We start from the raw sequence: 12,448 nt of genomic DNA, 5'->3' as shown, positions 1-12,448 counted from the left end.
AGAAGCAGAAGGGCGACTTTTGAAAGCCTAAAATACACATTGTGCTTACATCCATAATAGCATTATATGCATCAGATGACACCTGAAATTTGCTTAAGACACAGGAATGGGCAGGGGAACAGAGCTGTATGCTGTCATTATATTGCCTCCTATGTCATATGTGCTCTGAGGCACCACTGGGAGAAATGTCATGCTAGTGCATGTCCCGTGCTCCCACAGCACCATCATATCTGTAGGGTAGCTGGTCAAGTCTGCAGCAAGTAGGGTCTGCTCAGTGCTTAGGTGAGAGACTGCCAAGGAAAGGTCAGCAAGACAGTTATGATGCTACTTATTCAGCACACATGAGCATGCTTTGGGCCAAGAGCAGCAGAGGGGCACTTCCCAGAAACTAGGAATTACGAGCATGGCTACTTAGTACTGCCCCCACTGGGAGAGATGCCATAACGAGGAGGATCTGGGTCTGACAGCTTTAGAGATAACCAGTTTCTTCTGGCCACATTTCATATAACCTAGTCATTAAAAACCTGAGAGTACTCCCAAACTGGGTAACTAATCTGCATCCCTAAATCTGCCCTTTCAAGACTGGATAAAATGGCCTTTATTTCTCCTTTTCAAAAAATCCCAAAGCTAACAGAAATAGGCAGAAACAGTAAAAAAAAAAAAACTGCAAAAGGACACAATATGATTAACCTATTTCAGAAAAGACAGAGCCTTATCTCCCCAGCAATGAGAGTGTTTTGTTGAAGTGTGAATTTTCCTGCTCCTTCATCATAATTTCTCTGTATGCACATCCCCTCCATCTTCATGTTCCATTAGCACTCTAGCAGCAATCTCAGCCAGGGCTGGACTTCTTGCGCTGGTACAAAATGAGGCAGTGAAGAGGGTAGGGGGATGGCGGAGGCTTTAGTGGCACTTTTGAATTAGAAGAAAGTATGGGGGGGACGACTTTGCATGTCTTTAGGGTGACCAAGTAGAGCTCCTTTTGTTCAAGAAGCTCACTGACCATCCAGGAGGGCGGCTGAGCACAGGCAGAGTAAGAAATGCCTTAAGGATGGGGCAGGCTGAGGAGGTCAGACAGAAATAGCAGCAGCATCCAGCCTGCAGCAGGCATGGCGGGGAGGCTGCTCACTCTGCCTGGCATGATTAACAGCAAGGGTTTTACTGGATTAAAAACGCCAGGCCTCACATCCCCTCTGCTGCGGCTGAGTAGCTGGGACAGGCGGGGGAGGAGGAGGAGGTCAGGTTGAGCACGAAGGTTAGCGTAACCATGCTGCCGAAAGAGGGATGTGCAACAACCACCCCCCGACTGAGGTCCCTGGCTGCTGACAAGACCACAGCACACATCCCAGCTGGTGCCTGTCCCATTTAGCTCCATGTCATGGTTTTGTCAGGAGGGAAGTGATCTCTGCCAGGCTGGGCTTTAATCAGGACCTTCTTGGGGGGAGGAGGGTAATCTCTCCTGGGAAAGCTAGCGAAGGGGGAGGACCACACCAGCACAGGCAATCACGCGCTTTACAAAGTGACCTGCCATCGGTTACCTTGGGTCATATCTTGAATTAAAAAGAACAGGGCTCCTTACCTCTCAGTTATTTTTTAATGTGCTTTTGACACATTGACAAGTAGATGTTATTAGGGTAAAAGTAATCAGGAGCAGTCTGCTAATACCATACACACGTCTCAGCCCTGGGAACTAGCCAGAGCTGGGAAGACAAAAAACCCAAAAAACTTTCTGCAAAGATTCAGTTGGCTGCGAGGAATACACCAGGTTTGAGCTCAGATCCCCTTTGAGCTTTTTTCCTACAAATGATCCAGCAAACCATTTTGTATCTGTATCCCTGCCGCTAAAATCTCCTGCTATTAATGAATATTCACTGCAAGAGTTCCCAAAGGTGGACAACAGAGTGGTACCTGTGATTTCAATACTGTTACCAGACACCATGGCTGAAAGCATGCAGCAAATGTCAACACAGGTGCTTGTAGCTGAACCTGCACAACCTGAGTTTAGGGTTCACATTACCAGATCATTATAATTTACAGAACAGGAATCAGCTACAGGCTTGGGAGAACTGGCTGAAAGCATCTGACATTGAAAATGGGCCACAAAGTTAACTCTGATCTAACAGAAAGTCTTTTCATATTCATCTAGTACTTAGTATTTCCTTAAAACAGCAGGAGCAATTCATTAAGATTCTCCTTCCGCAGTGATGGGGGTGGTGATTTAGAAGTGGAAGATCCAGGATTCAGTATCCTAAGTTTTATCTGTGAACAGAGATATGTCACCAAGTATATTTTCTTGTTCCCACCTCCATGAAATTTAGCCCATTGAAGTACACAGTGTTGCATTACTCACTGCTAGTGAAACTATATTAAGAGTGTGAAAGACATTCCTTTCATCTTCACCCAGGAAAGTGTCTTGACTGCACTTCTTTAATTTTTTTGTTCTTTGCCATGTAGTTATTTTTGTAGTGCTTTCTAGTAATTACATAGTTGGAGCCAAGCCCTGCTGTCCTTTCTCAGCCCCATCCACTGGGGAAGGCAATCGGCCCCTCAGCTACAGAAGGAAGCAGGAGGTAATGCTCAGGAACGCTTATAATGCATCATTAACATAGTAGAAGAAAAAGTAAGTTTTGGGTCTGCTGAAGCTGATGGTATTTCTATCACTCCAAGGCAAGCCCTGAGAAGCCCAGAACCACCACGGTGTCCTCCCGGCATGGCTACAGTCAGTGGCCCCAGGCCTTTGGTCACTGCCTGGCCAACTGCAGCAGGAGGATTGTGGCAGACAGACCTAACAAGCCACAGGTTCAAGCTCTCTGTTCCTTAGCTCTAGGAGATGCTACTGCCCTCCTCCTACTAAGCCTTTCACTTTGCCTCTTTGCTCTAACTGTATTTCCCTCAGCTGTCCTAGACCCTGGCCAGCATTTTAATACAGATCCATCATCTCTGAGCCAGGCTGATATGCCAGACAAGTGCACAAGCTTATCTTAACCTCTGCTGCATAATAGTCAAGAGAATACAATGAATGCTTCAGCCATCAAACCAAAACCACTCTTCAGCTTTTGCTACCTCTGTGAGGTTTAATTTGATGATATCTTGACTGGTTGGGACAGAGAGTGATCTAGGGGCTTTCTCAAAGCTCTCTGATCCAGGGTGAGAACCTGCCTTTGTGGATTCAAGAGATGTCTACTGGTTCACCAGGTCTCTGGAAACAATAAATCCTGGTAAGAAATAGACAATTTGGGTTTGCAACTCGATATTAGGGTTCTTTTGAGGGAAACAAACAAAAAAACTCAAAGAAATCCAAACAGACCCAAAACCACAAAATGAAATTTATGCTAAATATTGAAGAGAAAGTTTACATGCAAAACATTCAGTAACTGAAAAGTTATGGCTCTCAAAGCAACAATAAGCTAGTTACTTCAAGTTTATTAGGCACAAGGGAGACATGAAATCAAATTTGAAATGGTGCTGTTATCTCTCAGTTTGTATTTCCTCAAAGGCAAAATGCCCGTCGACTTAAACAAGCACTGAGGAAAGAATTGTCTGGGTGTCTACACTGTGCTCCCCACCCTTCTGCTGGTCTGCATATACTCATGAACACAGAAATATTTCATGTGAAAAAGAGGCGATGGCCCAAAGAGAGAAAGGTGACTGGGGAGCACATGTGGCTGCATTTCCAGACTTTGCACGTTTGGCTCCCCAGGCCTGACTTGCCCACAATGTGGACCAGTGCAGTGATCTACATAAAACCATTCGGGGTCTGCCAAGGTGCATCTCATGGGGCATGAAAATGTTGCCTGTTAGTAAAAGATTTGTCTGCACCCTCCTGAAGCTGTCCTTCTGCAGCACTGTAAATGTCAGCGATGCAGAGGGAGACCTCCAGGATGGTCCCTTGCTTTGAGATGCTGATATGTGAGAAGGTATCTGCCCCAGTGCTTGCTAAAGAAATGGAGGCTGAGAGAAGGACTGAAGAAGTGGGTGCTGGCTAGTCCTCCCGTATTTCCCTGGTCCCAGGGAAATAAGGGGGTGTCCCTGGGACTATTTCCCCGGTCCCAGGGCAATAATGGGAAATGAAAGAGCTCAAGGAGTGGGACTTGAGTGGTGAAAGGTAAACCTAAGCTGTTTAAACTGCTTAAGTTAGGGCAGGGCAGGACATGCGTTTAGGAGATGACTCTTTGCTGAAGTGTTAACAGAGCAAGGCTGGATCAAGCTCGCCTGTACCCGCTGCTGGAAGTGGTGACAGTGACCCACTGAAGGACGTTTTTCCTCTGAGTCACAGGTGACACTGTCTCACTCAGGGGTGTCCAGAGACTATGCAAAGCACAATCGGTCTGTGCTGCATCCAGGCCCCAACATGTGCAAGAGCAAAACAGACACCTTCCCCTCTCCAAGAACAAAACCATGTGGACATGGACTGGGGCAGGCAAGCGTGATTATTTTATAAGGCTTCAGACCACCAGGGAAATATAACTCTGCCTTGACTCCCCTCGACATGAATGCTAGATTGGATTTGGTTACATTCAGGCTTCTTTTTCATCACAAATTAGTTTTCTTTGCTTCCAGTGAATTACACCAAAAGCTGATAGAGTTGTGAATTTTTGTTCACTATCTGGTTGCCATGACTGTCATTTTTAGTGGTACTATAGCAGCATCTACAGGTCTCAATATAACCCCTACTCCAAAGAGATCAAGATTGCAAGAGTCAAAACATAGTGTGGACAGAGGGAGGTGAAATGACCTGGTGCAACATCTCCAGAGGGCCAACGCAGCACAGCTATCTTGATACCCACCTCAGTGCTGTATCTGCCATCCTCGGCCTCCACTGTTAACTTTTGCAACACTGGTATTTTCAAGCTAAGGACTGTTCTGCTTAGTCCCACTGATTTTCGGACCTTAAGGAATGTGAACCCCCTTAATCTGTCAGTAGAGGTAGCCACAGAAGCAGCACAAGCTGGCTGTGTTGAAGCAGGAAGGAGAAGACATAACGGCTACAGTATTTCTTCACGCAATAAGGTGACACGCTTTGCATCTTCCAGAAGCAGCTGGTATCTGCAGACTTTCTGTTGGTCAGCAAATACCTATAGAGCATCAGACACAGATACCTGACTATCAAATATCCCCAATCTGTATCTCCTGCCCACTGGAGCTCCAGTGCCCACGAGAGATGCTGCAGCATGTCACTTTGCCTCTGGCACTACCATTTGGGGACCCCACAGAAGAACAGGCAATGCAGAAACATCATCAAAACTGCTCAAAGCCAAATTTTTCCCTGCATTGATACCACACCACAGCTGCCTCATGATTAGGGCATGAAGTACCTATACCAGTGCTGACAACTTTTTATTGCATGGTGGCACATTCCTCCTAAGAAGAGCTGATGGTCAGTATAGACCTTTGTGGTGGATGCTTGGCCAAGCCTGGCAAAGATGGTGCTGCAGGAGATGCTCCCTTCCTCCAGACAGAAAGCAGCACTGTGGGGACAGGGAAACCAAGGGCAAGGCAAGCCAAATGATATCCAGATCCCTTTTTGCACTGGCAAGTGGGCGTTATTACTAGACAGAAGACAGAATTTAGACACCTAAAAGGCAATGTACAGCTTGCGTCAAAGAGAAGAATCAGAGAAAGAGTAAAGAAAAGGAACTGGACAGCCACATGAGGTGGAGAGGGGACTGCATCCCCCTCAGCAGCCACTAGGCCCCCGAGCAGCACTTGGGAGGTGCTGATCCATACGGCCCTGCTGCTGCAGTGCAGAGTTCACCAACCCTGAAAGAGGAGCAGCCGTTCACCCCTGACTTCAGGAATCAAAGTTAACAGGGCAACTTCTCTACAGCTGTAAATGGGAACATTTATTTAAAGCCCCTCCGGCTACACCTTTTAATGCTGGCAGAGTTTAGCGCAGTGGCGCCTGTTGTTCGGTGACTGAGCCAGGCATGAAGGAGGCAGAGCTCTGCACCTCTGGAAGATCACGGCTTCCAGGGCATCTGCCTCAGAAACCCTGTCCAAAGCAGAGTTTTAAAGGCACAATTCAAAGAACTGATGAGTGACTGGAGGAAGACAGATGAGGAAGAAGAAATAAACAAGAGTGCCAGCTGGAGAGCTGCAGGAGGGGACGATGGGGTGACAATGAGCAGGTGAGTGATGAGCAGAGGGACTGATATGCATTTAGGAAGGGAAGAGTTAAGGGTCAGTATGGAAGGGCATGAAATGATCATCAGAGGGGAAACATGAGGAGTACTGTTAAAAAGTATTTTTAAAAAATAAGACAATTTAGGTGGTGTTTGGCCATGGCTAATGAAAGCAGGAAAGGTGTTAGATGGATCCCCCTCTCCAGTTCATGGATAATGGCCGCAAGGCATCACTCTGTGCTTATGGATATGAACCTGCATGGTTTTGAAAGTTAGCTGGTGGCCTGTGTGTTTTGCTTTCTTCCACCCCAGGGGGAAACCTTGGAGCGCTACATGGGGAGGTGATACGAAGCCAAGGGAAGCCTTGCAGCTTTTGCCTACCTTCTGCAACAGGAGAGAGCCCGAATACTTAGTCACAATGGAGTACAGCTCCCCACCAAAGGCATCTGCCCAAGACTTCACCCTAAAAAGAGGGAAAAAAAGAAAAATCAGTGTTAATAATTCAAAGTCAGCAGAACTGCTTACTTCTTCAGACAGGGAAAACTCCATCTTTGTGAGTATGAACCCCTCCTGTATTTCTCTAAGCTGCTATAATGACAATGCTTTCTCCCCAGATTGCCAGCCAGACAAACAGTAAGGCAGGAGGGAAGCGCTACTCTTGGACATTCTGCCCAGGACATCGCTCAGTGAGGAGAAACACTGAGTTCTGCTGCTCTTGGTCACTATGTTTTGACTCAGAGTGGAATTTGTCTCGCCTAACTTTAGAGGAGCAAAAGTTGTACATTTGGTCTTAGATATCATCTGGTTCCCTCTATTGTTAGTAAAGTGAAATAAATAGCTCTGCAGACACCTATTTGTCTTCACTGATTGCAGACGGAGCCTGGGGTGAAGGGCTAGACACCTAATGTTAAGACTCCTGAAGAGAAATAAGTGTCAGACCTGAAAGAAATTGTCAAGATTCACCCCTTGGATCCAGCTCCTGGATCTGCATGGGGCAGAGACTAACAAGCCAGACAAATTCACTGCTCTCAGTGGAGATACTACGGCTTGATAACGCCAGAGTAGATTATGCACCTCATCATTGTAAAACAGTACTCGCATTTGTGCCATCCTGTAAATAACTGATGATAGCAATACCACATGGAGAACATAAGGATGTTGAAGAGCAGCCTGAACACTGAGCCATCCAAATCAAAATAGATGGCTCTCATAATTGACAGAGCACTTCATCAGAAATCTGTTACATGATTCACATTAGGCAGTTCCACCTACATGCAGTTCCTTCAACAAGGATTCACTTAGGAGAGATTTATTTAATGGAATAAATGGCCTTCTCCACTTACCAGAATATACTACTTATTTATGGAGTGCAGAGTCTTGCATATGACTTCCAGTAGATTTCTTCCAGTCCTAAGCAGACTTTAACCTCAGGGCCTGATTTCCCAGTGCATTGCACCACTTTCATGGCAGAATAATACGCCAACATAGAGATGAGCTCTGGAGTAAAGCCAGCACAGCAATGGTGAAATAATCACAACAGCTAACTTTAGCCTAGGAAAGCCTGTTTAGGCTTCCCCTCTTGCAAATAGAGACAGATAGGCAGCTATAGGGGGTGATTCGGAGCATACTATAAGGCTTCTGCTCTGAACTGAACGTCTCTCTACTGCCTAGAAAAGGAGCATAATAAGTGAGCAGGTGCCTTTTTAAATCACTCATTAATTGGCAATGAGGTGTTCATTTCTAATCACTGAGTGTGATCTAGCACCAGCTGAAGTCAATAGGAACAAGGCTTCTTTTCTTTTTTCTTTTTTTTTTTTTTTTACATTGTGCTCTGCATCTTATTTTGACAGCTAGAGCTTTCATCTCTTCATTTCATTCTTAGAAAAAAAAGAACACGGGTATTTGCTAGGAGACCAGGATTTATTGCCCCATATCAGAGTTATTCTAGCAAGCCTAGAATAAAAGAGGAAACCAGAAACAGGGACCCCATGGGATGCTTTCCTGCTTGTTGTAGCGACTAACGCGTTCCTTGAGGTATGAGGATCTCTGAATCAGCATTTAACTCGATGCACATATGCTGCTGCTGGTTTTGTAACTTTTATGTATGAGATGTTTTGTGCTGACATTAGCTAATATTCTCCAGTCTCTTCACCTCTTACTGTAGAAAGAGAGAACCTAAACATGACGTTTGAGATGATGATAGGAATTTTAGCAGGGAGGTTTATTTTTACCCCATTTTCCTCCCCCAAAAAATGAGGTGCGCATCATCCTGGTCTTTTTTTTGTGTCGTGGCTGTGGCTGTGTGTGTGCCCCTATTCCTTCCAGCCCTCATCATTTTTCAACCCAGCAGGGTGGAAGAGTCTGTGATATTAATTTCTGACTAGCGGGTGCTGTTGGGCAGCTTCAGCAGAAAGATGCTATCGTTGAGGTAAAAGGTCTGCAATACGAGCTTTGCAACCATCAGTCAGTAGAGAGGCCAGCCACAGACACAGTTTCATAGCAGACCCGGCCCTGCTGCTCATGGATCTGCTTGTTTGTGAAGTCCTGAAGTCCACCATGACTTGGGATTCTCCACTTTCATAAAAACAGTAAAAGGGAAGGTCGGTTTTTAGCCTTTGAGGATGTGGCAAAAGAAGCCTAAATATATGAACCTCGAAACTTCCAGTAACAGCAGAACTCGACGATAAAAAGGTTGGGATCTGTGTAAATTCACAGTTTCTACGCGGGTGCCCTAAGTGTCAGATGCTCAGCTGGGGACGGCTCTCCCAGCAGCCCCACAGCCACTTCTCAGCCACTGCTCCGGCTCAGGGGCTGTTATTTCTGCTGATCTCAAAGCAGCTCTCTGAGGCACCATGCTGCAAAACCTGCTTGCCCTGGGAGAGGGAAAGGGCATAAGGAGGAGGAGAGGAGGAAGGAGGAGCGAAGGCAGGGGGGAGCAGAGAGACAGCCAGAGATCGGCAGCTTTGGAGGGCTGGTTGGAAAGTTAGGGGGCACAGAGGAATGAGAGGGCACAAAGGTCCCGAAGCCCTGTGTGACAGGGCTGGAGAGTAGGTAATTAAAAATATATGGTGGCATTTCATGGAAGTTGAAAAGGAGGCAAGTGAAGAGGCAGAAATATGCTGGCATTCACATATTTAAAAGACAATTATTTGCCAGGGAAGGAAGTGACCTTAGAGTACTGAGAAATTAAGGGCAGCCTGCTGAATTTAAATAGGTTTCTTTATTTTTTTCATAAACAAGTGAGAGAAAAGGTCAGTCTAAAATTCATCAGGTTGCAGAGAAATTTCATCTAAGGCTGCTGGCTCCATGAACTCAGGAGCAGATATACAGAGGCAGTAGGGACAGCCTAAAGAGGCCATACCAGGTCAATCTTCACCTCCCACCAGCATTTCCTGATGTTCCCGGTACCCCAAGAAGCAAAGGCTGAGCAGCCAGCCCCAAATCCTCACCATCCTCACAACTGCAAGCACTCCTGCCCATGCCATGGCCAGCTGATGAGCAGAGCGGTGGCCAGGAGGAAAAAGGAGGTGGCTTCTGTGGTGGACCTGTGCCCCAGACACATTGCTAGTAATTGGCTGAGCAGATTTTTTGCACCGCTGGAGTTAAAGCTGAGTGAGCTTTGCAAAGATGTGAATAAGTTGGCGAGGAACCAAGCGCAGTGCCGCAAAGCCAAGCATGACTTGGGGAGCAGCACAGGCTGACTTAGCTTTGTGTCACTTAACTGTGATTGAACCCAGCTGGTGTTCAAAAGTCTCTGGTTTTGTGTCCCCAAAATGCCCCTGTGTAATCTATGGAGCAGGTCCATTTTCTGGTGACTTACTCCCTTTGGTCCTCTGGCCAATGTATTCTACTGAAATTTCATTTGAAAAGGGCAACTTTTGTGTTCTAGTTGAATTCACGAGCGGGTTTGAAACACCAGGGATTAATTCAGCTGTTGTTCTGGTTTCAGTACCAGGGGAGAAAAAGCTCTTTTTCTATTGTTTATTCTTTATTCTTGTACATGAATAAGTTCCAAATTGTGCAAAGTGATGTAACTCTTCTCTCAATAGTAAAGGGCTATCACATTATAACCAAACACATCAGAAAAGGATTTGGTCAGAGATTGCCTGCCGGTAATCCCTGCACTTGTATTCAGTGGTGAAAACAGCAGAAAGGATGGGTTGGCTTCTTAATGCCACGGATTTCAAGGCCAAAAAGTATTTCCATGCGGTATTTACCCTGGGCACAGAAAGTCAATTTTTATTTTGCACGGTTTGGAATTACGAGAAGTTGGATTTTATTCTGTGTAACCTCTGCGTCCTTTTTGTGAAACCCAAATCAGAAGCACTTTGCTGAGGAAGGGCTTGACAGTGCAGCCAAGAATAAAATTGGTGGCAAAGTTTCCTGAGACCCCCCCGGGATAAAGTCAGTGCAACTCTTGGTAATCACGTGGGCTGTATTGGTGAGCACATCTGCAAGGGTCTTATTGTCAGTTTTTGAATATAAAATATTCTCTTAATCTCAGGAAAGGGCTCGAGCTGACTTTTGTGAGTTTATCGGACATATCTCCTCCTGAAACTGGATTGCAGTGTTGTCTCCTCTCCAGACCAACCTGCTGTCCTGCACAGACAGACCTATCTCAGCTCTAGAGAAGCTGCCCCACAACAACTTTTACCAACTGTGGTGCTGACATTTTTAATCCTTAAAGGATTTAACTTGCCTAAATCAGCTTAACAAGGTGAAGTTTTTATAAACTGGGTTTGCTGAGAGCCGTTAGCCTCCTGGCAGGCTGCCAGGGAAGGCTGCACTGCTGGTGGGGAGCTTTCCAGCAGCGACCATGCTGGAGGAGCCGCTCGTGCACACCAACACGCACGCGGGCGTGGGTACCCTGCAAACCCACATCCAAAAAGGTGCGTCAAGATTCCCTGCATGTGCACTAGCACCTGGACCCAAATCCGGACCCAGACGGCGCATGCACAAAACATGGCTGTTTATGCTTTGTATGGCAGCTCAGCTTTTCATTCCTATGCTCCAGAGCTCTGGGAAGGGCTACTACGCCCTTTGTAGTAAGGTGGAGCAGTAACAAGCAAGAAAAGGTGCCGTGGCCTCTTTTCTCTATTTAACCTCCCCCACTAACATCCCCTGACATCTGCACACATGAATAAACATGTGTGTATGTATTACCCAGACTGTATATGTGCGCACAAAGGCTTTCTTCAGCAGTGAGTGTACCAGACCACTAAAAGGGATCAGAGCTTCAGAGCTGCAAACGTTGCACTGCACGATCTGGATCTCGTGTGTGTTGAAGAGATGCTTCTTTGCTCAAACACCTGTGCGTATGCCTCCCATGGCCAGATCCTGACCAGTGCTGTGCACCCCTGGGGTGTCCCCGGCAGGCTGCAAACCAGCAGCGTCTGCTGGAACCACTCTGCTAAACTGGGGACCTGCTAAACTAGGACCGCTGATGTCTGCCTCCATGGCTGTATCTCCACAAGTTGCACCAGCGGTGGGGTTTTACAAATGTGTCTTTAAACTGGTTTTGCCTTCTGCTGCCCAGTGCATTAAGCAGAGCATTAATAGATGTCAAAGTGCTTAACTAAAGCAGATGAGTATCGTTGCTCTGCTTGACGAATGGGGAAAATGAGGCATTGCATCTGTGCTAGACCTGGGAACTGAATTTGTGGCTCCCGTGCCCGTGTCCTCTTCCAGGAGCCATTGCTGCCATTGCCACCATCATAAGGAAATGCCAGCCCCCCTGCTGCAACGTGCCCTGCCAGAGGAGCCTGCACCCGCAGTGCCTGCCACCGCCAGGGAGGCACTCCCACGCACCCGCCCATGCCGCGGCATTGCCCTCTCCACGCCAGAAACGCCCCACACCAGAGAGAGGGAAACACTTACGTCTCCAGCGGGATCTTCGTCTGAGCCCTGGTGGAGGGCAGGAGGCAGAAGAGCCAGAGCATCATCCACGGGACGGCCCTGGGCCCCATCCTCCACGCACCAACCATCAACAAGGGGACCGGCCGGCAGCATGCGGGGGCTCCCCGCCTTTCCTGCTGCCCCGGGGGGGGTCCCATGCGGCCCCCGCCATGCTGCCGGGCTGGGTGCCCTGCTGCTGCGGGGCTGAGCCCCGGGGTGACCCCGGCTGCCTCTGTCCCGGGGACGTCGCTTCTGCTGCCAGGCGCCGTCAGGGGTCTCTGGCGCCGGGCAGGCAGCCAAAAACCCACCGGGGACCCTCGTCTGCGGGCGCCCACGGGTGCGGTGTGTCTCTGCGCCCCAAGGAGCGGCCGCGCCAGGAGGGAGCTCCGTGCTGGGAGCTGCAACGACTACGTAATCCCCCGCCAGCCCCT

General features: G+C 47.6%; 1 protein-coding gene across 1 annotated transcript in view; it reads right to left on the bottom strand.

Moving 5' to 3' along the window:
* CACNA2D4 (calcium voltage-gated channel auxiliary subunit alpha2delta 4) overlaps nt 1-12,064 on the bottom strand; it is a gene marked incomplete at both ends in the record, with an annotated part of 130,502 nt that extends 118,438 nt beyond the window's left edge. Inside the window, 2 exons of the mRNA XM_082310195.1 lie at nt 6,504-6,585; nt 12,000-12,064. Of these exons, the coding sequence (XP_082166321.1) occupies nt 6,504-6,585; nt 12,000-12,064 (147 nt within the window). The remainder of the gene's footprint in view (nt 1-6,503; nt 6,586-11,999) is intronic.
* Nucleotides 12,065-12,448: the final 384 nt, after the last annotated feature.

The sequence above is a fragment of the Platalea leucorodia genome (assembly GCF_965183815.1).
Source record: "Platalea leucorodia genome assembly, chromosome: 4".
Lineage (NCBI taxonomy): Eukaryota > Metazoa > Chordata > Aves > Pelecaniformes > Threskiornithidae > Platalea > Platalea leucorodia.
The sequence above is the reverse complement of the archived record's forward strand: the minus strand, read 5'-3'. Positions and strand labels throughout refer to the sequence as shown.